This window comes from Sturnus vulgaris, chromosome 18 (assembly GCF_052056855.1).
Source record: "Sturnus vulgaris isolate bStuVul1 chromosome 18, bStuVul1.hap1, whole genome shotgun sequence".
Lineage (NCBI taxonomy): Eukaryota > Metazoa > Chordata > Aves > Passeriformes > Sturnidae > Sturnus > Sturnus vulgaris.
The window spans coordinates 5,973,401-6,001,333 of NC_142260.1; the positions used below are offsets into that span (position 1 = coordinate 5,973,401).

Sequence of the window (27,933 nt, forward strand, 5' to 3'; positions counted from 1 at the left end):
TCTTGGGCTGTGCTACACGGTGACTCCAGGCTGATGTCTCAGGACACTTCATTACACCACGGAAGGAGATCAAAGGGGTCTGTGCACAGTCCCAGCTCACACCTCAGGGACTTGTTCCACCTCTCCCTCCATCAGGAATCAGCAGGGCAGCTGCTCTAAAGGCCATTGTCACACAGGAGAAGGTTTACAAACTTGTCTCTCAGTGAAGAGGCCCAGTGTTTTATTAGTAAATTCAAGTTGGAAAAAAACTCCAAACCAACCCCCCAAACTCAAAGTGGAATGTTTTGATCTGTTCAGAGATCTCGAAATGAGTATGGTGCACATTTACTGACAAACTACAATTAGTTCCTTAAGGAGCATTTGGTGTGCAGTGGAAAAGCTGAGCAGCTTGTGTTCTACCAACCATTTTAAAAGCTGATGAAGAAAAGTAACATAATTAAAAGAATTCACTGTTTTCCTACATCAGTTCAACATTAAAAGGTTTGTCTTTTTATTTTTTTTTCCAGTTAAAAAACAGTTGGGACTATTATCTCAGTAATAGCTTCCTAAAAAAGACACAGAACAGCAACTTCTCACCGGACTGCAGTTTAGGAATGTTCTAGGCCTTGACTCAAACTGCTGCTTCCAGACATCAGCCCCGTTTCAGGATGCCTGGTGTGGAATATGGTCTTCACAAGCTTATCACTTCCCGCAGTGAAAACGTTTTTCATTTGTGCTCTTCACACAGGACATGGAAAAGTGATATCCCACCTATTGGTATGGAGTTCCAGACTGTTTCACAAGAAGTCAAAAGTATCTGACTGCAAGTTCTGAAAGTTCAGTTGTGATACAAAGTAGAAATGACCCTCTGAGTGAAAACAACCTTCAGTTTCGTACAGAACAGTTAAACACCACACAGCTGTTCCTTAATTTCATCTTTCCACAGGTAGGAATTATTTGATGAGCAATACTTAACATAGAATATAGCACTTTTCTTCTTGCACGTGCTATAGAATGCAACAGAACTACCAACACCTCTATGGAGGCAGCTATCAAAATATTCTCCCCACTGCAGAGAGAGTGCATGTGCGCAAAAGGCAGGCACAAGTGATTTTTCCAAAGATTATACCACAAGGATGCAGTAAAACTTGAATAAGACTTGGTATTTTCCAGCTCCTAGGCTTATGCCATTTCTTTTATACATCGCTGCCTTGATGAAAAAAAAAAAGGAAAAGTCCATCAAAAAGAAAAGTTTCCCAGAAGTCACAGCTAGTAGAATAAAACCAGAAAAAAAACGAGGAGGGTTTACATCTAGTCAGGAAAAAGAGACTATTGGGAAAAAAACAGAGAACGAAAAAAAGAACCTTATGAAATGTCACCCCATCACATCTGTTTCAGCCGTTGAAAACCAGTGTTCCAGGATGCAATTTTTATAAACATGTTTTATTTATCTTGCTTATACCATTAGAATTGTAACTGCTGGCTGTCATTTCCCTGAAAAGGGGAAATCAACTCAAACACAGACTGGTGCTTTTCAAAAGATAGCAATTGGAAGGGCAGCAGCAGCGGGCATTTGAGATTTCTTAAAACCTTCAAGGCTGCAGGAAAGACAAAAGGACATGTGACCAAAAGTGTTATGATTATCCATTAGGGATTTCCATCAGTACCGGTATCAGTTATTTAGGTGATAATACAGCAAGGTCAAGTATTAGTGACAGACAATGTGCAAGTCATAAGGAATGATAGAGAATACCAATCCTTACAAAAGTCATTGCTATCAAAGAAACTTAAAAGTGTTTCAAAGAGATATCTAAATACTTCACATCAAATATACAGTGGCCATCCAGATTATAGCTCAGGATTTGTTGCAAAATTTTGTCCAAGTGCCAAATCAAAGCTTTTTTTTTTGTTTTTCACCTTGTCTCCTAAAAAAAAATAATTACACAGTTACATTAGCAGTTATGCAAGCGCTCTTAAATCCTTAGCCACAGGAATCAGGGCCCGGGTGACGAGGAGTGCTGCAGCTAAGGGTGTCTCTTCTTTGTCACAAACTGCCTCTAAGCCCACCTGTCTATTTAGGGCAAATGCATCACTACACATCTTGAACTGTTCAGTGCTTCGATTTAATAAGAAAAGGCTGAAATGCAGTTGTTCTACCAAGCCACACTTCACCTTTTCCATCATCCTTTCATGGGAACATTTAAGTTTTGTCAATTGCCATCACAGTAAATCTTTATGGATTTGCAGATTTTATCTGAATTTTGTTAAATCACTTTTAAATGTCAGAAGTGAGTCTTTGCTTTTTCCTGCCACTTCAGTTAACCATGGAGATTGGATCACCCTGAAAATTGCCGTTTTTTGCTTTATTCTTAGCAAGGGTGAGGAATCTGAATCTCATGTGCAAGGCTCAAGATGATGCTTAGGACAGAACATGCAGAGTAAACGTTGTTTCGTTCCTTTCAATATCCAGGGAATATAAAGCTGGCAACTGTAGTCCTGTCATTATGGGTAATGAAAATAGTCCCTTTACAACAAACTTCCTGTAAGGGAGAACAAATAGATAATAACTCTTCTGGTAACATGTATTGTACACTGGCCAGCGTGTTTTTGGCGTTGAACGGAATCCTGTGAACGTGTTTAATTCACTTGCTGAGCGTTCATCTGAGGCATCCCTCTGTTTGGTCTGGGGGGCCCTCCACGACCTAGGAAACACAAAAAGGGGGTTGAATTCTGCAGGAAATTTGGTTAGTTTAAAAATAGTCCTAAATCTTCTGGTCTGAACTCAGTCAGACTTTGTTGTGCTTCCTACAACACACTCTTGGCTTCGCCACAGCCCAATGTTGCACTGAATTCCAGAGGCCTCAGCTCAACACCTCAGGGCTTTCTCCAACTGAAACTGAACTCCAACAACCCTTCCAAACTGAACTACCACGTGGGGTTTTACAGATGCAGGGTACAGGCTCAAACTGTCCTCACTGCCACGGCACTCATGGCAATGTCTGTATTGAGACAGAACACAGATTCATCACCAAAAATAAACTCAAAAAAAAGACCTGAGAAAATAGTGATGAAAATAGAATTTAGAAGCTTAACAACAGCCTTATTATGTCTGTTGGGCTAGTTTCCTAAGGCTTTTATTAATAAAAGACAGTTAAGTAGTTCTAATGTCAACAGCAATTGCTGTTTAAACTTCTTTTCCAAGAATTCCTCATTTTACGGTCAACTAAACTTCTACCACCAGTCCACAGGATCCCAGTAATTCAAGTCAGCAAGATCACCTACGAGGTCAGAGGAAAGTCAGCTTATTCTCAATGGTGAGCTGCTGAGTAAGGAGTGAGGTTGCTTTTAAAGTGCAGAACTTTCAAAGTTGGCTCAGAAACTTCCACTCAACCCAGTTCAAGTATTTGCTACTCAGGAAATTACCTCTAGGAGCTCCCCGAGGTCCACTTTGTCCAGATCCACGTTTGAAATTTTGTTGATAGCCATCCTGAAGCAAAGAAATTTAAAAAGTTACAACATAAAACCTGGGCATTCTGCTATTAATTGCCAGCAGAGTAAGGACCTTTTAGAACAATATGCACTGACAAAAGACCTGTAACTTCAACATGCAACACTTTATTAGTTTAAAATAAACTTCAAAAAATAAATTCTTACTTCCACTAGTGCCTAGCAGCAGTAATAAAATGTGCAGTGACAAATGCTCTCTCCAGTTACAGGATGTGTTGCTCAATGTAACTAAGAAATATAAATAGATACATTTAGGGTTCGACTTTTCCAAACTACACAGAGGCAGTTTGTCTTCCCGAGCAATAAGAAGGTCCCAGAGGAAGTTGTCCCTAACAGCTCTGAGTGCTTTTGACAGGTATTTCCCTCCCCACTGGTAGCTTACCCTCTGGTAGTTTGAGTAATCCCGAGGAGCATTGAACTGGGGCTGTGTGTAGCCACTGTTTGGAGTGTTGGAAAAGGAAGGACGGTAGCCATCGTATCCCCCTAAGGAACAGGGCACAAGTCTTTCACTTGGAAAGCAAAATTGCACTTAATACTTGACCTTCTGCTACTACAGGAAGAAAAGCAGTACCAGCATTTTACCTAAACCTTAAAATCCCATCCCTTTAGGGCTGTTTACCTCAAGTCAAGCAAATACCTCCAACATCAGGGCTAATATATTACAGGAAATGAGAATGAACCCCTGGTACGGACTGGGAGGAGGCAGTGTTCAGCACATTTCTCAGAGTAACCCAAGGTTTGATTTACAGAACATTCAGTCCAGAGCTGAACTTGATCCTAGGTAGGATCTAAATGTCCCAGCTGTGATTACTGCATTCACACTCCCATCAGCTGTGTTTTCATTACACAGGTTTCTTCTTTACTCCCCAGCCACAGGAAGGGAAGTGAACATGGAATACCTGTGTCCATAAGCAGTCCTGGAACACCTGACAAGGAAATCTCTGTCCTACTCTAACATAAACTTCTTTGTAACACTGACAGCCACACCTCTAAGGTCCAGGAATCGTGAACATTTTCTTATCTATCCAGAACTACAGTATCATTCTTCCACTCCTGTTAATTCCCTTGGCCTAGTGACTTTTGGACTCTTGTGTTCTTCTACATAAGCTAGCCTATTCTCATTCTGATAAAACACAGAACTATAAAATACACTGTGGAAACAAAAAGCATTTTTGAAATATCAACTGGCATCCAAATTCCTTGCTTGATGGGTGGGTATTTCTGCATTTGTTTATACTTGCAGTAGACGCTTAATTATTGTATTCTAGCAGAGATCCAAACACACACCTAAAATTTGTTTATCTACAACCAGTAAGATTTTTACTACCTGTTTCACTGTCTCCCAGGGATACCACCCCAGTCTCCCAACATTAGGTCAGTGTAACAGTTCTGTCCTGAGCTGGCGTTCCCCCAGGTGCAAGCAGAGGTCAGGGAGTGTTTTGAGCGCTGCTCACCTCTGAATCCGTTTGCTGGGCCCCTGTAACCGTTCATGAGGCCCCGGGCCCCGCGGGATCCCCCCCGGGACACCCCTCGGCTGTTGTAGTAAGGCTGGCTGTTCCTGGGGAACCCAGTGCTCTGCTGGGGAGCCTGCTGGTGGTTTCCTGCCACTTGGTGACTCTGGTCCGGGGAACCGTGGTAGGTACCAACCACTGCAAGGGAATCAGGGGAAAAAAGAAGTATAAAAGGCTGGATTTCTGTATGTTCCCACATGTCTCTCCTTAAACCAAACATTCTGTTACAGAGGAAAAGGATGAGGCTCTTTCTCCTTATTCCCCATCCAGTATTTGTTAGCACTTCAGTGGAAAGTGAAGGCAGTGCTCAGAGAGAAACAGCTCTGGACTTATTTTTTCAAGCTGCTAACCTGGAAAGCATTTTGCCTTCTGAATTCAAACCATATCTCACCGATTTCAGATTTCAAGATTCCAGGCCTTTGTGACCTTACATCAACTGTGAGAAGCAATCCATATTTGCTCTCATTTCTGATTTACAGTTTTCATTACAGAATGCCACCTGAAACTGCACTGGTTTTTTTTAAAGCAACCTTAACATCAGCAGAGCCAGTACTTCACTCTAGTGCTTGCATCTTCAGAATAATCACATTTTTTTTAAAACCCATATAAACCTCAGCCAAGTGGCTTAACAGTTGGAGACAGATATACTAAATTTCACTCCCTGCTGGATATTCAAACCCAGAGACAGTAACAAAAACTGGTATTGCTCAGGGGAAAGATTTGCAAGGGAACCTGTGACATGCTTTGCTCCATCATCTAGGACTCCACAGACTGCTCTACCAAGGCCACAAGAATTTACCTGTCTGGAGTTGTTCTTGCTGGAGATCTGATTGTTCTACTTGGTGAGGTTGATTGGAGAAACTCTGGTTGTAACTGGCCTGGTACTGGTTTTGCTGCTTAAGGGTTTCTGGCTCATTCACAGGAGGAACAGGTGCATTCATGTTGAATACCTGAAAGAGTAGAAATTCAGTTTTACAGCTCTGTAAAGAATCACCAAAATCTTAGCAATGTGAATAAGTAAAGACTATTCTATGTAGGTACATGAGTGATTCCACCACAAGCAATGAGTACCCAACCAAAGGGATGCAGCATTGATTTCCTACTCACTGTTTGCATGGACTGGAATGGAGCTGCATTGACGTTGATTCCGCTGCTATGCAAAGGCTTGCTGGACCCAGCCTGGAACACCTGTGGCTGGGATGCAGTGGGAAGTGATGATGAGGATGGGGTCTGGTCTGCATTCAGGGACATGGAAGCCTAATAATTAAAACAAACAACACTTTAGCAACTCCTGAGGTACCAAATATCTAACTTCAAAAACTCTGCTTAAAAAGAGTGGCAATGCCTCAGCTTAACCTCTACTAATGACTGTTTTCTACTTCAGCTCAACAGCCTCATTCACAACAGCTTAATGAGAGGAAAAACCTGACCATCTTCTCCCTCATTAGCTTGAAACACAACCAGAAAAAGAGGGGGGAAATGAAGAAGTTTCCTGGCTAACTGCTGTGAAAACATAAATCCCATTTCCTAAGCCAACAACACTGATGCTCCCATGCTGATGTTGGCATGCTGCATCCAGCTAAACAAACAAGCTTCCAAAAGAAAAGTCTTGATGTGGAGGACTTACTGGTCACAGAAAGGCTCAGAATTTTGAAATTAAACGGAACTGAAGCACCCCTATCAACTAAAAATAACATAAGAAACATAGACTAACATTTGATGCCACCTGCAATCAGAGTTCTTCCCACCCCTGTGAAACCTGACTTGCCTGAATCTGGTCAATTGATTCTTTCTGTGGCCGTTGCTCTGCTGTGTGAGAAGGCTGATACATGGGTTGGGAAGCTGTATATCCCTCACTTGTAGAAGAAACCAAAGGAACCTGACAAAATAAACCCCAAAGCCCCCAAAAGTCAGCTGATGCTCACACAGTTTTGTAAAAAGTATCAGAGAACTCTGGAGTCTGTGAGCCAGCAGATCTTCAAACCAGTACAAATAATTACTTTTTAACCACCAATATTCTAATATGACACAGCTCCAAGCTCAAACACAAGTGGACAAGGGCTGGCTTCCAATGGCCTGAATTTTACATTTTACAAGCTCTGCTCCCACACAGAGAGCCCAGGGAAAAGTCCAGCCAGCAAAGCAGAGCACCTTGCATTAAAGGCTGTACTGGGCAGTTTAAGAGGCAATGGATAATAACTGATGGGAGTGTTCACATCATACTGGAATGTTCCAAAGCCAAGACTAAGTTTAGCTACTGCTTGCAAGATCCTTCAGAGAATCACTGGCAGCAGTGGTTGAGGTAAAGGAAATAAGAAAAAAAATCCATTGGATTGGGTCAGACATCCCCTAACAGTAAAATTAAAACTTAGTGCAGAGAAAATCCTCTGCCCAAAAATATTAGTCTACTCCTACAAGACAACAAAACTATGGAGAGCACCAGCACTTCAGGAGGTACATATAGAGGAAACTCAAGAAATAATTCCCTCACTCCTGTTTCTATATAAATGAGTGACTTTAACCTTGCAGACCTAATCTGGACAAGCCAAAGGAAGCAATTTATACTGCCTGTACTGTGAGATCCATCATCCACCTAGATTTTATTTTTTTGTTTCCAAATACCTACAGGGATCAGACCCATTACTGAGACCAGCAGAGCCCTCAGAGATGCCACACATGCTTAATACAAAATTAGGAACTCCTTTAATCACCAGACAACTGAAACATCTTAACAAGAAAGTGACTACTTCATTTATGCAGTGCAGAAGCAAGTTCAGGAGATCCTACTTAAAGCTCAACTGGAAACAGCATTCAACTCACGCTGACTGCTCTACAGCTCCAGGATAAAATTCCAACCCAAGCAAGCAACTGGGAATAATGAAACAGAACACAAACTGTGTATAGCTAATGCATGAAATCTACTTGTGCCCTGACACTCACTTGAATAGACACAGGCTGCCCTGTAACCAAGTGGTTTTGGCATTTCTGTTGCAAATAAGTAACAAACTAAACTACCTGCTTCCCATTACTGGAAATTTGCAATGTCTGCAGAGAATGAAACTAGGAACTAGTAATGCTTGTAAGCCACAATGGAGATCACCAATTTCCCAAAATTGGAACTTCAGCTTTTTCTTAAGAGTTTCTCATGTAGTTAGGAAATCAATCCTTTTATAACTCCTATCAGGTCTAATATCAAACTCAAATCCAAACCAGAATTTACTAAACATTTTACCTGTGTAGCTTCTGGTTGCACAGGAACTTGGGTAGGCTGGGCAAGTCTTGACTCAGCATGAACTGCAGGAAAATAATTTCATTTATTACATAGTAAAATCAAACCTTTCAAAGAACAGCATTATTATCTTCTCTGAGCACTTGTATGAAAACTGATCACCATGAAGATGATGAAGCCTTAAACATGACAAAGCTATACTCAAATTACCAACTCCTGTTTCCATGCAAAGAACATTTTTTCTACTTGTCCAAAATAATTCAAAGCAAAATCAAAGAAGCTTTGGATGTTCCATATTTCCAAGCAAAATCTATAAGCAACTGAAAATTGGAAGTCTAAAAACAGTACAATCACATTTCTGAGAAAACACACTGTAACAGGATTGCAGTATTACTTGTGGTGACCTTTTTATTATGCAGCAGTAACTGAAGCATTTCTAAGAGAGGACTTCCCCATTATTTCTGTTTAGGATTTACCATTACAAACCTGGAGGGCAAACCATTTGGGGCATGTCCAAACTCTGTGCTGGGTTCATGGGCTGTGCAGATACAATGGCAGGATCAAGTGTTTGGTTCTCAAATTCCAGCATCGAGTCCTGGGGAGAAAAAAAAAATCAAAAATCATAAAAATGAAATCCACACTGCTGTGGGTTAAACACACGAATGTTTAGAGTACAGAAATACCTGCATGAAGTTGTAGGGACCCTGCATCTGTGCCATGAGGTCCTGTACTCGCTGTCTCCTCACCAGGGGGTCTGCCTGAGCCACAGCAGTGAGCGTGTGAGGTTCCGGGACAGGAGGAGATGTCGCCTGTGTCTGTTGCTGCAGGGAATTTACAACCTAACAAGAGACAACAACCAACTGCAATTTCAGCTCAAGGCAGCACTGCACTCAAGTGACTCAGGAGCTCTTGGCATTTCTGGCTATTGCCTAACTGGTTATAGATGATGAAATTGCTGTAGTGGTGTTGAAGGACAGTACGACATCCTACAGACAAGTACTGGTGGCCAGCTACTCATCTGAGCACCCAGGATTAGAGTTCACACTCTGCCCTTTTTCTCTCCATCTACTCTCTTCCCCATGAAAAAAGTATCTGTTCAATACTACATGGAGTTTCTGAGAGAAGGATTTGAGACAGCAATTTATCATCATTTGGGAATTTAAAGGAAGAGGAGAAAGAGTAAGCTCCAGAAATATGCACAAATGGGGAACAATTATTTTCTCATAGCTTTCTGGTAAATATAAGTGGAGTCATGAATTTTTTGGTCTTTCTTAAGACCTCATAATGCCCAATTTTCACAGCCACTGTTATCCCAGCTTCCTGATTTACTGTCTCAGGAACAGCAGGCAGCATTGCATGACAAGGATTGCCAGACAGCACTGTGAGGGGACACCAGAAGCCCAGAAGCAGAAGCACAGATCAGGGAGGGCAAGAAAACTCAAGATTTACCAAACATATCCCAAAGTGGCAAACATCAACAAAGTAACAAACTGCAGTAGGCTTTCAGATAACACCTGATCAGACAGCAGAGCAACCAGCAAAACTGAACATGGGCACCTCAAACATCCATCAGCAAGTCGTTTGAAAACAGACAGCAACAAAGATGGCCGAGCTGCACTTTGATGGCCCTGACCAGTCCCTAACCTGCTCTTTAGGCAGCTCCCATAATCCAGAAGAGCCATTTCCAATGTCAACAAATTTCCTTTAAAATATCATTGTCTCTTATCATTACTTCTCTATTTCAATGAGCTTCTAATATTGCTAACATTCCAGATAAACAGTTAAGCCTTAAAACTTACATAGGACGTAAATTAGCATACAGGCACCTGAAAGTTCAAAATATTGATGTAAAATACCTGATTTCTTATTAGAACTGCAGAGACAGATTTCTGTACACCAGCCATGACAATTCACAAACCAGTCCTATAACAAAAGTCTGAACTTTAAACCTCACATTGCCACTATCCACCCTCAAAGCCTGCAGATTTAATTTCTCAAAGAAACCTACAGCATCTTCCAGCATTCCTACTGCTTGCCCAGATTTCCAAATCTTGTTTGTCCATAGCATTCTGCACATGCAGCTGCCTCACCAACTGCAACAGCCTGTTCCTTGAGCAAATCTCAAACAGAAAATCTGAACAAAATTAAAAGCCAACCACAACCTACAGTCCTTTTTGAGATCCCCTTCAGACCCAAATCAGTACTGGTAGCAATTTGACAATTCCTACGAAAAATACACCCTGAGGAAGTCAACACTAGAAACCAAGCACAACTCTGGTCTATCAAACAGTCCCTGAATTTCACATTATGGGCTGTTTCCAAATTAAGAATTAAGCCCTGTGAATGGAAAAAAATATCTAGAGCACATATACAGACCTCTTTGCACATTACAATGTTTAAAAATTGAAGAAAAAGTGCAAGCCAGATCATCAGGTGAAACTTGAGTGGTAAAACCAGCAGTTACTCATCTCCTGCATCATTGTTACCAAAAGTGCTCTCAATTTATTTGAGCACTACGACTCAACTTATGGAATCCAAGTCACCCACAACAATTCAGTATCTTCAAGAAGAAAAAAACATATGAGTCAATGGAATCATCAAGAGCACACAACCGTGACAAAAATATCCAATGTTTTCCTTTTTCACAAATAATATAGCAGTAACTCCACATTGTATTTCATATTTTACATTATCTTTTTCAATACTCCTTTTCTGATATCAAAAGAAACAGTTTAGGACCTGTTCCTTCAGCCTTATTAGCACTACCAGGTACTCTGACTGAGTATAACCACACTAGATGAAACAACTGAACAAATTTCAAGTTGTGTAAGGCAAGTTAAGCTTGTCAGCAGGCAGAGCTGCCAGACACAATGCAAGGAAACTGACAGGAGACAGGGAAAAAAGAGGAGGAAAGGTAAAACCACAATTAATGACACCACAAACCAACAGAATGAACTTGTATTTTGTCACTCTGAGAACAGTTTTGAATTCTACACAAAATCCATCCAACCAAAGCTCCACAACCTAAGCGACAGGGAACTTCGTGTACAACCTGGCTCAGGCACTAATTACAGAAGAAGTAGTTAAAAAAAATTGAAACCCCACAAAACAACAATAAAAAAACTTCCGTAAATACTATTACCCATAAAGGACATCTTCACCAAAACTGGAACATCATATAATGCAAATACACTTGGAAAATTCACATGCAAATTATTTAGTTTAAGACTTAAGGAAGGACCATAAAAAACATCCTTGTGAAGACATCATCACTTCCTAAACTAGAAATGCACCACAGAAATCCTGGCTGTATCACATCTACTTGAGAGTTACTGAAAAAGAGAGTTTATGATCTTCTCCTCCGTTGTGAAAAGTTATGGAGATGATCTGAGCAGATATTCTCTTTCAGATCTCAAAATTCACAGCCATCAGTGTACATTCTGTGTTATGATCTTACCAAAGCACAGTTCAGCTGCATTCTCCTGAGAAAGGAGATCGTGGTGCCAGCAAGAGTAATTTTACTAGCAGATATTCTCAATTTCCCTTTTTTATGTTATAGCTGAGAAAATAAAATTATTTATTATAAGGAAACAGGCTACAACTTTCATTTTTTCTGAATTTTTCCTATCATGTCCAAGATATTGGGACAGAAAGGGCAACTAAAGCACAGATTCTTCGTATTGTCCTATGAAAACAAAGTTGATCCAATTCCAGATTCAGCTTACTAGGAAATTATGAGTTTCTGGAATCTGTCTGATACCAACTACAACCTGAATTACATCTTCATCCATACTCCTTATATGACGAACTACAGAGAACTGAACCATTCTGGATACCTGGTAGAAACACAGATGTAAAATGGGTATAATTGAAGCCAATCAATCATTAATTTTGAAATGCTGTGCCTTCTCAGAATACTCCAACCAAGCATGACTTTAATATGTGGGTTTGGGGGGCTTCTTCAGATTTTTAAGATAATTCTTAAAGCACATTCAGCAGCAGTGACAATATAAGTTTTTTAAGTAAGGAAATGAAATACTATGACAAGGAACTACCAAACTCCTTCACATACATGGCAAAGCTGTCTACTTAGTTTTAGAAGCCTCACACCCATCCTCAGTATTATTGCATCTCTTAGTAGTATTCAACACTGTAAAACAGGAATTTCAGCCAGACTCAATGTAGAATCAGCCAGATTAATTTATCAGATTAAAACAGCTGTTCTGTTTTTTCAGCACTTCACAAGATGATGAATTATTCCACTCCTAAACTTAAACACACTTAAAAACAGCCCAAAGGCACCAAGAAAGTCTAAAACAGACCATCTGCAATTTGCTGCTGCAGAAGGCTAAAATCCATCAAGAATTAACTCTCCAGCACCCTTGAAAGAAGCTGCTCATACTAATTTTTAACAGACAGACATCTCAAGCTCCAACAAACCAAACGGGGGGGCCTTGTCCTTTCCCCGTGCACCAATTCCAGTGCAAGAAAACCATGGACTTGTACACACAGCAAAGTCTGAGTGCAAACCACCAAACTGGGAATGGATCCCAACACCAGTGCACCACAAACACCACAAGTGAACAGCCACTCAAGTGCAAAGTAGTAACAAGTGAGATACTTAAGAACTGTAGTTCTGAGAAGCAGAGACGTACGGACATATACAAGCATATTTTCACATCAAATGATGCACACAAGCAATCTGGAATAGGTATTAGTTGAGTTACTCATCTTCAGCTCCCTCTCCAGGGACCTGCTTAATGAAAGCACAACTACACCACACTGTCAGCAGCTGGGTAGATACAACCTTCAAGTTCTACATTTGTAGCTAAGCTCTTCCAAAAGAAAAAAAAAAGACTTCAAAAAAAGTCTTTAAAGTATTTTTAAGCACAAGACTTTTAAGCCCTGTTTTCCCAAGCAAGCCACTAATGACGAAAAGCAAGTTCTCTACAAACTTAGCCACACTAAATAGGTTTTATTTCTTTTTATTTTAGGTACTCCTGACCTAAGTATGTAATTAAAGAATCGAGTAGTGAGTCCAAGCCTACTTAAATATACGTATTCTTTCATATATTGGGGGAGCAGGGATGCAATACTAAAACCTATCATGAATTGTGAGCCAGCAGAAACAGGGATTGCAATTTTACCTGCAGTACACAAGATCTTACCTCAACCGTTTCAACTGTCCACTCATCTACCTGTTCCTTCTCACTACTGCTGAACTGAGTCTCTGCCATGAATTGTCTGTTTACATACTAAAATAAAAATAAGAAAGGGTATGAAAGTAAAAGTAAGTGGCATTGAAGGTATACAAAATGACAGTCTTTCAGTGAGTAATACCTCAGTTGATTCAACTTCAGTTGGTTCAGTAAATTCTTCTGCTGGATCAGGTTCTGGAGAAAAAAGAAATAAACCATTTATGTGGGAAAAACCAAATAAACAAAACCCAAACCAACAACAATAAAGACCCCAACCACCCTCATGTTACAGACCTAGAAGATACAAAGTTAGATGAGAAAATCTTGTGTCTGAATATAGAATAAAGAAGAAATGTAACGGGAACTAACAGAGAATTAATAACAAATACTTTGAGAGTTTTGAATTGAAAAGAAAAAAAAAACCCATTAAATTCTTCCTAGGGAGAGTTTATGTTCAGCTATGCTTTCTCCACAGAAGGAAAACACATCCTGAGCTTTCTTAAAATTGGATACAACATTCCCAAGTTTCTTAAGTATGTAATCACACTGTCTGCTTCAGAAACAGCTCCCTTCTAACACAGTTTAAACTGGTGGGAACCACTGAAAAATGGGAAAAGCCTCAGGCAGCCAGAACTTTCATCTTAGATGCTTTCAGTACTAGAGATGAACACGGCATTTGCAATTTAATCACTCTGAGGACTGCAGAGACAAGACAGAACACCACAGAATGTCAGTCACAAATCATCTTCCCCTACTCACCAGCCTCTGCTGCAGTGTCTTCTACTGCAGGTGCAGGTGTTGCCTCCTCTTCCTCACACAGCCCATTCTGATGGTTGTGGGTGCTGTCAAAGTAACTGGTCTGAAGAATCCGTTCAACAACCTCCTTCAGTGCTTTATCTGGGAAAATGGAACAGGGAAACATCAGCACCACCTCAGTCCTCATCACCTTCTCTTTCCTTCCTTCCTAAAGATCCCTTTTGCTGGAAAGATGTTGCTGTCCCAAGCCAGTCTGTGACTACTACTGCTCCAGGATTTCTTCTCTTACTGGGTCACATTCAATACATCCAGGAATAACCTACTGTCATTCAGAAAAATCTGAAGGCTGAGAAGGATTTTAAGAGTACTTATAATCCTTCAGAAGCTTTGTGGAGCACGTCACAGTGAGGTCAAGTTTACGAATTTAATTGCTAGACTTTTATTGTTATTTAAAACCATACTGTAAGACAATTTCTTCCAAAACAATTGTCAATAAAAATAAATCTACACAGGTACCACCTGATTCATGAAGGCTCTTCCCCTGAGGTGAAGTGGCTCAAGAGAACCTTTGTAAGCAAAGAACACTTGCCCTCAGTGCCTCAGATGAATGCTGGGGCATCTTAACCCAAAACACATCAGCCCCATTGGCAAAGCAGCATTACTGGCTGCCTAGGCCAGGTATTTGAAAATTATTTCTATAAAAAAGTAGTCTGGCTGGCATGGCCACAGCCTGATTTGCAGTTAATCAATGAAGACAGGGAAAAACCACAACACTTTTTGCAGGAACTCAGGGGGAGTGAACATCCCACTAAGGAAGGCCACGCCAGTGTATGTATTACACTGTCACCTTGTTCACACCCAAGTCTGCAGAAAACAAAGAACTGTTACTGAGCACCAGCAGCAGCAGAGTACAGCTGAAATAGCAAGAACAGAATGAGCTTCAATACTGAGTAATGCTGAGCCAGTATAAAAAAAATGCACCAGACAGTGAGTATAAACTTCACAAGTCACTGTTACAGTCCAGCTAAGAGCTGAGAAAAAGTAGCTCCTCTAAGAACTCAGAGATAATTAACTGCCCAAGTTCTCTTACATCAGATGTGTGTTTTAGTTCAGGCACAAATTCAGTATGCTTCTCTTCATGCAGAGACTGTACTTACAGGTTGTTCCACAAACTGGTTTTTCCTTCCCTTCCAGTAAGTCCCACAGGTGAACAGATGCTTGCTCATACTGCTCATTCAACCTTAAAAATTAATTAAAAAGAGTTAATTTCTTACAGAGTCTTTAAATTACCATACTAAATACATTGTTAACTGACTGGCAATTAGAAAGAGGAGCATTTTGCTGTAACCCTACCTCATGTTCATGTCTCGTTCAGGGTAAACCAGCTTATAAAACTCATCCAGCATTGTCAGTTCCTCCTCTGTCAGCACTGGCACCCCGTTGGATCCTTGTTTGAGGTCACTGCGCACTTCATCATCCCCCAGCTTCTCCAGAATAAACTGCAGCTCCAGCACAGTCTTTAAACGCTTCTGCTCAGCCTCCTCTCGCATCAGCTGCTCCCTACGAGCTGTCTTCTTTATTGTTTTCTGGATCTGGAATGGACCCAAGGGAAAACCAGTTTGGAAACGTCTTTAATTGCTAAGAAAAAGTACAGAGGAAGGCAAGGGAAAAGCCAGAGTGTTGAGTTCTTCCACTGGGCAAGAGCAGAGCCCAAGTGTTGGGCTCTTCCATTTGGAAAGGCTTGGGTGATCCAGATTTTTCACACTGGCCACAGAGAGAGCAGGAACAGAGAGGTTATTCACCATATCCCATAACAGTAGGAAGCATTCATTGGAACTACCAGGAGATCAGCTTGAAACAGATAAACAAAAGCACTCTGTTTTTTCACACACCATGGGAGGGAACTCATGGAATGTTTCGCCATGAAAGGCTGGGGAGGTAGACAGGATCAGCAAGTTCAAAAAGGGATTTCAACAAATTCCTGGACATGAGATCCCTAGTGGGAACAAGCATGTACATCCACTGCAGCATTTCCAGTGTGAGGATGACACATCAGCAGCAGCCTTGTGCTCTGCACTGAACCTTCCACAAGACAGATCTAAATGCAGCACCACTCTGAACCTGAAGGATGTTTCTACCACTCTTCATGCATCCAGCATCCCAAGTTCAGCTGGTTCACTTTGGAAATTCAATACTCTCTTCCAAAAAATCTATCGTGATGGTAACTCCTCACTTGAAACATCTACATTTCATTTTTAAAAATCGAAGACATATCTTAAAATCAACTAAGTCCAGTCAGGAAAAACTGCAACCATGTTTGAAAGCAGAGCACCAGTCTGGTACTCCAGAATTCACTGGGCTCTTTTAGCAGTCAGCTGACCAGGGAAACACTTCAGAACACACTTGTCCAGAAAAAGACATTCTCCATTTCTAACATTCCATAAACACAGATGGAATTGTGATGCCAGAAAATAAACAGGTTGGCTCAGTCCTACAAATTAATTTAAAGCCACAGCCAATATAAAAAGAAGTTTATAACACAGGGATGCTGTTGCCCTTCGAATTATCCCAGCCTGTTCACAAGCTAACTACACTCCTCAGAGCAGTCAGCTGTATTGACATCCACTACTCAACCAATTCCTCCAATGCTGCTGCTCTTTCCAGAACTCCCAAATTTTAGAATTTAATTCTCAATCACAGTATTATTCTGCATCCTTGATAAAACATCAACCCAAAAGATTACCTATTTTGTAGTATCCAGTTAAATTTACCCTTTACAAAAATAATAATTGTCCCATAATGTAGCTTTAGATTGTATTATGAAGAAATGAAAACCCTATGAAATCCATTTATGAAAATGCTAGCAGTAGCATCTGTGACCATCTGGTATGTGACCATCTTTAATACTGCATGACAGACCTGGTTCTGTGATCACTGTTTTCCACACTTGTGTGGTGTCAGAAAACTACATTTTTCTTGTTTCCATACATTTATATAGTACATCAGATATTCTTTAGAAAACCTGACATCAACTAATACAAAGAACAGAAGAAAACAGTCAAACATGCAAGAAATCAAGGGCAATTCATCCTTGTAAACTGAGGTGGCTACTGCCTCAGTGAAGAGTTTAAAGTGTTTGGATAACCCACACGGCCATGCTTGATCTTTACTTACATCTTGACTCAGAGCCATAAAACTCCTCTGCAGTTCCTTAGCAAATTCCAGATTATTTGTCACTTCCTGGTATTTTGACACTGCATCCTGAAAAAAACCCAGAAAGACCACAAATGGACATCATCAGCAACAGAACAGAATATATACTTCCAATAAATAAATTCCCACATTTTTTAGTTCTGACGTGAGACACAGCATCCCTGAATGGGACTGCAACTATGTTAAGACAAATTTAGATTTTCACAGCCCAGATATCAAAGGCTTGTGTATGTCCTTGGGGCCTCCAGTTTCTTTAGATATGCTAAACATATATAAAAATAGGTCTTTATGTGCACACATGGATGATGGACTGGTTTCATGTCTGACTGCAGTCAGTTCCAGACAAAAACTCAGAACTGCTCAAGAGTCTGAGAATTAATGCGTTGTTATCTCCAGTCATATCCAGAATCAGAATATACAGAGCATAATGTCCCCTTCTCCAGAAACCTTTGCTTTTCCTATCTTCTTCAGCCTAATACTCTGATCTGCACCAAAGCAAACCAAATTGCTCAACCCATTTGGTAGTAGTGAGAAATTACACCAAATCAGGGGTACACAGCTGAGACATTTACATTCCTGCTGTGGAAAAATAACGGGTTTCTTTAAACTATGAAGATTTTTATCAAGCCTGGTAGCCAGGCTTCATAAAAACCATGAGCTTCCCTCCTCAACATGATGTCAGTTCTCTTTTGTGGTTTATCTTCACAACAGACCATTACAAAATAAAAATACACAGCTCTGTGATATTTCAGTTTTCAGCTGGCACAGAACCACCAAAGTGAAGATGAAATCATCCAAGGGACCAAGGGAAGCAGCTCGTTCTTTGAAGTGTCAACAGCTGCAATAGTTGGAGGGTACATTTTTTTCCCTTCACTTTCTCAGTGCAAAAAATCATCAACAAAACACTGTTGATTACGGAGCATCTGGTAATCTCTTGAAGTATCAATGTGTATGTTTGCACCATACAACTGAATTTAAATTGATACTTGCTTTTTATTTACTACAACTGCAAAACTGCTGCTGAATCCAGCTCCACAATAACCTACTTTAAGAACCAGCCCCAACAAGGAGCCAGGCAGCACAAAACTCCTCACCACCAAGATGACAAAACAATTTAACAGAGATCTGATTAGGATTTTTGTTGTTGTTTTTACCAGTTGATCTTGATTCAGACGTTCTCCCTTGTTCATTCGTTCCTGGTAATCATCAAGTTTGCTCTGAAACAAAAGAAAATTGCTATTATGAAGAGGGTAAAAATCAGTTTAAAGCTTTCTTTCTACTTGTGCTAACAAAATTATGCACTGTAATATTACACTACACAGACTGTAACACTTTACACAAGCACATAACCGTCCTGTAGAAGAGTACATGAGAAAAACTGTCTTCTGGGTTAAAATGTAAATATTTTCCCAAGAGGTAAATATTTTTATCTTGGTTATTTGGCTATTACAATGTCTTCATGGCTAGTTGGAATTTCCAAAGAAATTCACATTTCTTCTAAGGGGAAAAGCACTCTCAATGCACATATCCTTCAGTCCAAGCACCAAGAGCTGAGGCAGAGCTTATCACCACTTTATCGCTACAATATCAAAAACCTGACTGCAAACCCCCACTGTCAATGCTATTAAGATTCAGAACTGTAATTCTCCTTAGCTCCATCACTTAAGATAGTTGTAAAGAATTTTAAACAGTTTCTAATCCTATGTGCAAGAATGCCCACCAACACAATTCGTATTAATAGCTCTAAAATAGTTTTGTTCAAGAGCATTAGGATTTTTTTTCCACAGGAAGAAACTGAAAAAAGAATCATTAGGCTACTTCTCAGCAGGATCAGTTTTCTCATCTGCTCAAACAGAAAACCATGCAGAAGAGTGGCATCAGCCAAAAGCAAAAGAAGTTTACCTTGATCTAACTTAAAGTTATTAACATGAATCCTTAACAATTATCTTCCCCATCTAGGGGAAACAAAACATGAAAAGCAAGACAACACTTTACTCTGAATGTCTAAGAATCAAACCCCTGATGCCACCACTGTCTCAGGGTTTTATTTGCCACTGAGTGACACCTTGTTCAGCTGCTGTTGTTCTTTGTTCCAGACTTTACGGTTAAAATATTTTACTGATATTTTTCTAGTTAATTGAACTTCTCTATGCTCAGTCCCAGACTTTTGGAAAGATCATAGTCTGTGGAACAAGCAAGCTCCTCCTCTGAAGTATTTGATGCCCATCATTACTTCCTGAAACCCAATCACCCCTGTGAGGCTTGGTCCTTTTGATGTCATTTTTGGTGCTGCATCTTTTCAAGTCCTCCAGGTCAGGCAGAACATTTAACTACTTCACCTTCCAATGTATCAGAGCCAGCAATAGCTTAGGCAAAGTCAAAGCAAGAACTTACAGAGCTCCAAAAATATTTTACTGGGAATTTCATGCTGGGGACAGAAACGACATGGTAACAGTTGTTATATGCAGCAGCCACAGTTCATAACAGATCAAAAAAGTAGCCCTGGAGAGCATTTGGCACACTGCAAATCTATCTCAACAGGAAGTAAGGTCAGGTTACTCTTTGCCATCCTGATCTCAGAGCAGATGATGACACGCTTGGACAATCACAGGACAGTCTCTTGATTTGGGAGCGGGTGGCTGAGTGGTAAAGCTAAAAGGGAGCCAGGTCAACTCACACCTCTGATGGTTGAAATCCTAAAAGCAAAGTGGCTTTTCAGACCAGCAAATTCCAAAGGAAGTTCCTACTTGCTTAAGTCACTGGCTCCCCTGCTGCAGATTACAATTCCCTTGGTCACCCTGATGCAATTGTTTGTGAGGCTGCTCAGTAAACAGACTACAAACATGAGCCAGCTTGAACAGGGTCTACAAAAATGCAGTAAAACAAATTTTGTGATCCAGTTTCCAACACAAACCCATAACCAACAACAGTAAAACAAACTGGGTGGAACACTGTATTCCAGAACACTACTTTGTTTGACTTTGTTGAATAAAATATATATTTCAAAATTACACTGTGAAACACTCGTAGAAACCATTTTGGTGGCTCAGGGCATAAGGGAGGGAAGAGACAAAAATATCCTAAACAACTACAATTTTTTCTGTATACTTTTTTCATGCATGGTTGGTCATTTCAGATGAAGATACTGCAGTAACATACTGAACAATGTACAAGATTTTTCTTGAATGGTCAAATATTCTTACATCTAATGTAAATGCTTTGCTTATTTTTATTCAACTAAAAAGCCAACGGTATTACGTCTCTTTCTCATCGGAATAGAAAAAAAATTACTTGTCTTCACATTTACTTCTTTTAAAATACTCCAATTGGGAAGGTAAAAACAGAGGAAGGAAAGCCTGTCAGCTGCAATGCAGAGGACAAGCCAATGTGCATTTAGTTAAATGTTACCACAAAGATTTCGACTGCCAAGTAAGCATTTTTCTATCATCGCAAAGACACTGTTAAGATCCAAAGCTGCATTACACAGAAATATTAAGTAAAATGCCTTCCTTTTTAATCTGCACTGTCAACTAACAGCAATCCAAGAGCAGCATTAGAGCTGTAAAACAACTGCAGTGAAATTCCTGCTCAGGAACCTACTGCAGAGCCTGCAAGAGGGGGACATTCTCTTCGTCTTATCCCCCCTTACAGAACTTCACCCTCACTCTTCACAGAGCATGAAAACCAAACCAGCAGGAAAAAAAATAATCCAGTGGCAAAGTGAGCACATGAATTGTGTATTGAGCAGCTCATGAGTCAGCAGCTCTCAGTTCTGCAGGCAGCAAGCCACCCTGCTTCAGCTTTTTCCACAGAGATACCTGAAGTATTTTGGAGTTTCCTGGCAAAAAGCACCACGAACAGGCTCCTGGGGCTGTGGTGTTCATTGCTTAAGTATGCCCTGGACTTGACTTTAATAGGAATCCAGAACTGAGTTACTTTATTGTAGTAATAGATCTCTTCACCTCCTCTGAATTGTCTCAAAAATGTCACCCTGAAGTGGAAACAAAAAATGCAGTTACAGGGCATTACCCTCCAAACCAACACTGGTTTTAGAAATGCCTGACCACTGAGCTGCCACTTCCAGTGCTGTGCTACAAACTAGATCACTGGAATCATCAGATTAAAAATAACCCTTAAAAAAGGGGGTCAGGAGCAGGAGGGAGGCTCTATATTTAACCAGATAATTTCAGTGCTATGGTTCTACCAATTACAAGCTCACAAGTGCACAAAACAAACTGCAAGGGGACAAGGTAACCTCTGTGAACATCTGGAGTAAACCTTTAGTAATTCCAACTCTACTACAAGGTAAGAAAAGATGGGAAGGACATTTCAAGTCTGTTTCCTCAGGTATCTAAAAAATTGAATGTTTCTGCCAGCACAAAAGCAATTGAGATAATCCAAAATTTAAAATAGCTGTGTAATATAGTTGGCATTGAACCCATATAAATGCCAAGTTACAAATCAGAGGTTTATTAACTTGTTTTACATCTCTGCATTGTAATTTGTTTGCCTTCCACCATCACTTCCACACTCATTCAAGGCTTTGCAGCAAAAACTGCCCAGAAATGACCAAAAAACCCCAGAAACCAAAACCAGTCTATTATTTTCTCAAAAAAGGGCAAAAAAAAAATCAAAAAGGTAAAACACTTAACACGGAAGTTCAGAACCTCTCAAAACCCACATATTCTGAGAAGCTGTTTTAGTCCTGAGCTGGAACCAGGAAGATGGAAGGATACACGAAACATCTACAGGTCTTCTGTTTAAACAGAATTTACTTTTGGAATAACAGTTGTAGATATTCTGGTAGGTGGGTTTTCCCCACAGTCTGGGAAGTTTGATGGTTTAGAAGAAATATCTACATAATGTATTAGTTTTTCAACAAATGACAAGGACACATCAATTCTGAGACTGCAGTTTCATGATCAGTTAACCCCAGAGGGAAAAAAGCTTCTTCAGTAACCAGAATTAAGTCACAGAAGAATGGAACCCCAAGTTGTGGTGACTGCATAGAGATTTCTTTCCAAATCACCACCATACAGGATTTCCTACAGAAACATTCTGAATTTACAGGGAAGTTGACTACACTGTAGGAGACGTGGATTTTGCTCTATACATCGTTTTTGTTCAGGAAGTTACTTTTACAAGTGAATTCTAGAACACAAACGTGTCTCACCCAACACATTTTGTGTGCCCTTTTCTTCTGAAACAAAAGCTATGATCCAAATCCCAAAGCAGCATCTGAAAAACTGAAACTAGAAGATGTTTCACAGCTCCCTGGACTCATCATGCATCCAGTTAACTGAACTCACTGTGAGACAATCCCTATTCTACAATAACCAGTTTAAACCAAAACAGACGAGGCTTAAACCTCAAAGCACCAACCACCAAATGATTTCACAGATAAACTGCTTGGGTTTTCAGACCTGAAGCTTGACATCCAAAATTCCTACTAAAAGAGGTTCCAAAGAAAGAATTAGGCTTTTAATACACTGTCAATTTGTTCCAAAATCATGTTAAATATCCCAAGATAAATTTCAAACCAAGTCTCACAAGGAGAGGTTCTGGAGCCACTGACAAGCCTGGAACATCCAAGTGACCCAAATCATGAACAAAAGCACTGAGAGAGCTGCCACCAATGGGCAGCTTCAAACTTCCTGCTACCAGAATGGAAAACTGATCCCAGCTTTTACTATAGGTTCCTGTTTCCCATGGGAAATCCAACGTTTTACTGAACCAAGTCACATCAACTTCAGATGTCCACCTGCTGTTCCGTGAGAGCTCTTGTGCAGCAAGGACAGCAGCACCTGTGAACTGCTCATTCTGCACCCCAGCCAGGGTTACACCCAGGAGGAAACTCAGACAAGCTGATGAAGTGACAGCAGCTCAAGTTACCAGGCACAGGCAGTATGTGCCATCTTCCCAACTCCAAGCTCACACCAAGGCTTTAAGCTCACATGTTACCCTGTGAACATCTGCCCATTCCCTAACCCACGTGTTAGCAAATGAATTATTTTGCCCCTTTGGCAGAACATTTGTTTGATGAACTGTTCTTACATGGCTCATGCTCTATTACACAAGTTGAATGCAAAAATAACTGGGGTTATTTTCATTCAGCCCTGAAACAAAAACAGAGTTTGATCTACATTCAATTGGCTTAAAATTTGGAAAGGATTTTCCCCTCTAAAAACAAAAACCAGAAGAGTCAGGGATAAGGAGAAATTTAAGGTGCAATATTGTCTCCTAGGGAACGTGGAGAGCTGGCAGGATTCTAACCCCAGACACCTGACAAACACCTGGAGGCAACTTTTAAATTAACTGAGCTTGTCAACATAAACTCAAGTTGCACATCTGAAGGTCCTGGAGAGAAAATACCCCTTTAATTACCCCCTTCCATGCACACACAAATATCTTGTCATCTAAGAACAGAGGACAGCATTCCTATCTTTTCCAAATACAAAGAGATGAGGGAACACAGACATTTTCAGGCCATGTTTTCACATCCATTTCTGAACACCAATTCAATTTATCCTTTCAACAAAAGCAATACTCATTCTTTCAAACGAGGTCACGTTTAGGAAAAGAAAATGAAAGTGTAACTAATGATCCAGTGTTTTTACTTTATCTAGAAACATTCAAAATAGTATAGACCAAAATCATAAATATGATTTCAATTTGTATTTTGGTAGTTACATTATTTTATTCTCTGTGTCTAGAGGTAAACATGACTAAAACTTCACTTTGAAAATTCAAATTTCTTTATGAAGAGTGACCTTTCCTCTACTAAAAGCTGCACACTCCTTTTGTTTAAAACCTAAGATGGTACCTCTTCCAGAGCAGTCAATTTTCATCCTTCAGAAACATGTGTCTAAGTATATTTTTGTGTTTATTCTATGACAAAAGCTCTGAAAATCATCTCTACTGGCCTTCGTTAGCAGTTGCTGACAAAGAAAGGATTAACTGTCCAACTAAGCACAAGCTCCCACTGAGATTTACTGCATTTCTCATCCACTCCTGTCTGTGCAGTATCCAGCACAATTTTACTTTCTGGATGGCTGGAAAAATTAGAAATATATTACTGTACAAAGATATAAACTATAAGGAAATCCTGATGTGTACAATGAGCTTTGTTTTAAGACACAAAGCATGTAATGCTCTCTTCATTATTTACTACAGAACTCTTGATTCCTCTACCAAGGTGAGAGGCTCAAGCCCACAGATTAGTTACTCTGCTTTAATACAGCAAAATCCATTTCTCTTATGACTTTTGTAGTGCTTATGAGTCCTCCTTCAAGAAGTTTCAGAACTTCAGCCCATTAAGACTCAGGAATCTTTGAACTTTAATTCATCAGTGAGAGACAACACGGAGCTTCTCCTTTTTAAGCTCCAGTCCCTGCATTTTCTTTAAGCCCACATTGCTCAGCACAGAGTATTCAAGAAATAAATGCTTTCAGTAATTGTCATGGAACATCTTCCAACAAAAGCCATGTCCAGAGAAAAAAAAGGGCACTTTGTCCCCTCTATTCACTTGGTAGAACGCTAAAACTCCACTCAAATAGAATGGAATGGCCAAGGCAAGTGTAAATTAGGTGTACATGATTTAAAGGTAAATAAAAACACTGCTCCCAAGGAAAGCTAACTCTCACACCAGTAACACTGTGCTTTATCCTCTTGATTACCCCCAAATACAGAACAGGTCAAAACGTTCACCTGCAAATTTTGATTTTTAAAATACACATTTTTAACATAATTAAAAGTACTTTCAGAGGGTTTTAGTGTATGTTGGGTACAACAGTTAAATTTCAATATTTTTTTTGTATTCAAAAAGAGACAGAAAGATCTGCTCTCTTTCTCAGGTTGAGGACCAGTTTTGGTTGTGCAGCTATTCCTGTGTATTAATGCCAAGTTTAAGACAGACATCTTGTCCTGTTTACACACAACAGACATGGAGGAAAAGCTCCTCTGATTCTAAAACTTACCTAAAATGTCCTGGCTTGCTGCTTTTTGCCATGTCATTTTTAAAAACCAGGAAAATCCCACACCCAGTTTAAAAGCGGGAAGCTACAGTGTACACTGTGCATTTATACAGTGTATTATTGATACACAGTGTATTATTTATAGGTAAAGCACAGCTTCTTTCCTTTACAACCCTGTAAGACTAATTTACTGGGAATATTTCCACCTTATACAATATGGAACACTATGAATACGATCAAAAGTGCCAGTTAAAAAAAAATATACAACAGTTATTGTGCTTATTCACTCCTAAATATAAAAAGAGATTTAGGGCTGTGGTACAAACATAAAATTATTTTTCGGTAATTTTAGCTCGGCAAGGTGGTGTTTTGAGGCAAGTCTTGAGGCTATGTAGTAAGTTCTTTTTCTGATGGATGCCTCATGCTCTGGAGCCTGTAAAGCCCTGCGAAGCTCATTTAATCTGCCACCAGCGGGAGGGTGCAAAACACGCCGCGAGTAACCACGACACCCTTTGCCTCTTGTGCCACAGGCTCGAACCGTCCGAGCACCACGGATTGAGTAGCTGCTCTTTCTAAAAATAACCCGTGAAAGGCCGCTTCCAGCCGGGCTGAGGCTCCCAAAGAGTTGAGCTTAGGGCGATGGAAAGCGAGCGGTGACACTGGGGCGGGGTGGGGTGGCCCCGGCTTTGTGCGGGCGGCACAATGAGCTCCGCCGGGGAGGCCGGGCCGCCGCCATGTTACAGCTCCGCGTCCATGTGCCCGGCCCCGGGGGCACCGCAGCCTCTGCCCGCCCGCTCCGCCGGGCACGGGCACCGGGCGCGCTCCGGGCACAGCACGGAGCGGGGATGTGGGAGCCGATCCCCGCATGGCGCGGCTGGGAAAGGCCCCGCCGCGGGGAACAAAAGGCGGAAGGAGGGGGAAGGGGAAGGGAGCGGCGCCGCCGAGGGGGCTCCGGGCAGCGGGGGCGAAGGGGGGCCGGCAGCCGCGACCCCTCCGGGCTCTGCTCCGCGGGCCGGGGGGAAAACCGAGCCGGGTCCCGGGGCGACGGGAGGGCGGCAGGGGACGGGGCAGGGGGACCCCGGGAGGGGAAGGGGACAGGCCGGGGGAGCGGCGTTCGCCCTTCTGGAACCTTCCAGCAGGCGGCCTCTGGGGGCCACGCCGGGAACAACCCGGGAGGGCTCGGCGGACGGCCCGGCACAAGGGAGCGGAAGGGAAACAGGCCAGACCGGCTCGGGGGCAGGGGCGGCCGGAAGGCGAGGGACAAGGCGGATGGGCAGCCGGGGTGGGCTGGGGGAGGTCTGAGGGGACGTGGGGAATCACCTTCTTCTTCTCCAGGTTGCGCAGCTTCTTGTCGATCACCCCCAGGATCTGCTTCATGGCCTCGGTCTGCACCGTGGTGATGTTCACACCCGCCGCCGCCTGCGGGGCCGCCGCCGCCGGGGCAGCCTCGCTGCCCGGTCCCGCTTTGCCGGTGCTGCTGCCGGTGGTGCTGCTCGCCATGGTGCTGTTGGTAGCCGAGGGCATCTCTGTGAAGGAGGGAGGGAGGGCGGGAGAGAGACAAGAAAGCGGAGAGAGCGGAGAGCGCGTCACGGGGGGAGCGCGGACGGCGGGGACGCGCACGCGGCCGCGCGCGCACGAGCCGCACCTGCCCCGGCGCGCGCGCCGCGGAGCGCCCCCCCCCCCCCCTCCGAAACCCGCCCCTCCCTCGGCGCGCGCGGGGCGCCGGTCACGTGACGGCGCGGGGCGGCCGCCTCGCGCCCAACGGTCTTTTTCCCTTCACGCTCCCCTTCCCCTCCCGCCCCGCTCGGGGTGTCCGGAGGGGCCGCGCCGCCCTCCTCACCCTGTGCGCGACTGAGCCCGGGGGGGACACGCTGCGCTCTCTCTCGCTCTGTAGGAATGGCCGCCTCAGCCACGCTCCAGCCCCGCCGCCCGCGCTGCTCCTGCTACCACGGGAGGGAGAGAGAGAGAGAGAGAGAGAGAGGGACAGAGAGAGGCAGCGGCGGCGCGCACGCCGGCGCGTAGAGGCGAGGCGGCGCGGGAGCGCGCGGGGTCCTGGCCGGCCCGCGTGTGCCCGCGGAGAACGCCTGAGCCCGCGGCGGCAGCTGCTGCACTGGCCGGGCGGAGGAGGCGCGGCGCGGCGGGGCCTTCAGGCGCGCGCCGGGCGCCTCAGCGCCAGACACAATAGGGGGGCGTCCCTGAGAGCTCTCCCGCCCCTCCTGCCTCCTGTTCCCGGCACAAATGGGGCTCCAAAACGCGTTTCTGTGCCCTGCGGACATTGCCTGCCCTGAGGAAGCGCATCACGGCTGTAATTGAGCCCTAACAGCCGCAGTTCAGTCGCTAGGAACAGTTGCTTCATCTGTGTTTCAGGCTGGGATTTGTGTCTCCAGATACAATCGCTCTATATCCCTGCGATCCCCACATAACACGTTTTAGTCCTACGCGTTTCAGTCACAAAAAGCTGCCGCCCCTCAGTAAACCCTTCTGTGCTAGCAATTTATTAATTCAATATTATTTCAATATTAATAAATATAGCATCAGGGTTTCTGTTCTGTTTGCCTTCTACAAAG

At 42.3% G+C, this 27,933-nt stretch overlaps 1 protein-coding gene across 6 annotated transcripts; it reads right to left on the minus strand.

The window, feature by feature from the left end:
* Positions 1-466: 466 nt before the first annotated feature.
* Positions 467-27,431, minus strand: CAPRIN1 (cell cycle associated protein 1). Of its 6 annotated transcripts, XM_014878833.2 has the most exons (19): positions 27,207-27,429; positions 26,687-26,892; positions 18,548-18,610; positions 17,355-17,441; positions 15,534-15,772; positions 15,338-15,420; positions 14,184-14,321; positions 13,567-13,619; positions 13,395-13,481; positions 8,910-9,065; positions 8,713-8,821; positions 8,230-8,291; positions 6,766-6,876; positions 6,105-6,254; positions 5,797-5,947; positions 4,941-5,135; positions 3,869-3,969; positions 3,403-3,466; positions 1,404-2,681 (listed from the first exon to the last, which is right to left on the minus strand). In XM_014878833.2, the coding sequence occupies exons 2-19, from the start codon at positions 26,888-26,890 to the stop codon at positions 2,617-2,619; spliced, it is 2,118 nt and encodes a 705-aa protein (XP_014734319.1). In that variant the 5' UTR covers positions 26,891-26,892; positions 27,207-27,429; the 3' UTR covers positions 1,404-2,616. The 6 variants fall into 6 exon arrangements, with proteins under 6 accessions (XP_088031545.1, XP_088031546.1, XP_014734319.1 ...); XM_088175419.1 differs by lacking the exon at positions 6,766-6,876 and having other exon boundaries at positions 467-2,681; positions 27,207-27,431; XM_088175418.1 differs by lacking the exon at positions 13,395-13,481.
* Between the last annotated feature and the right edge of the window lie 502 nt (positions 27,432-27,933).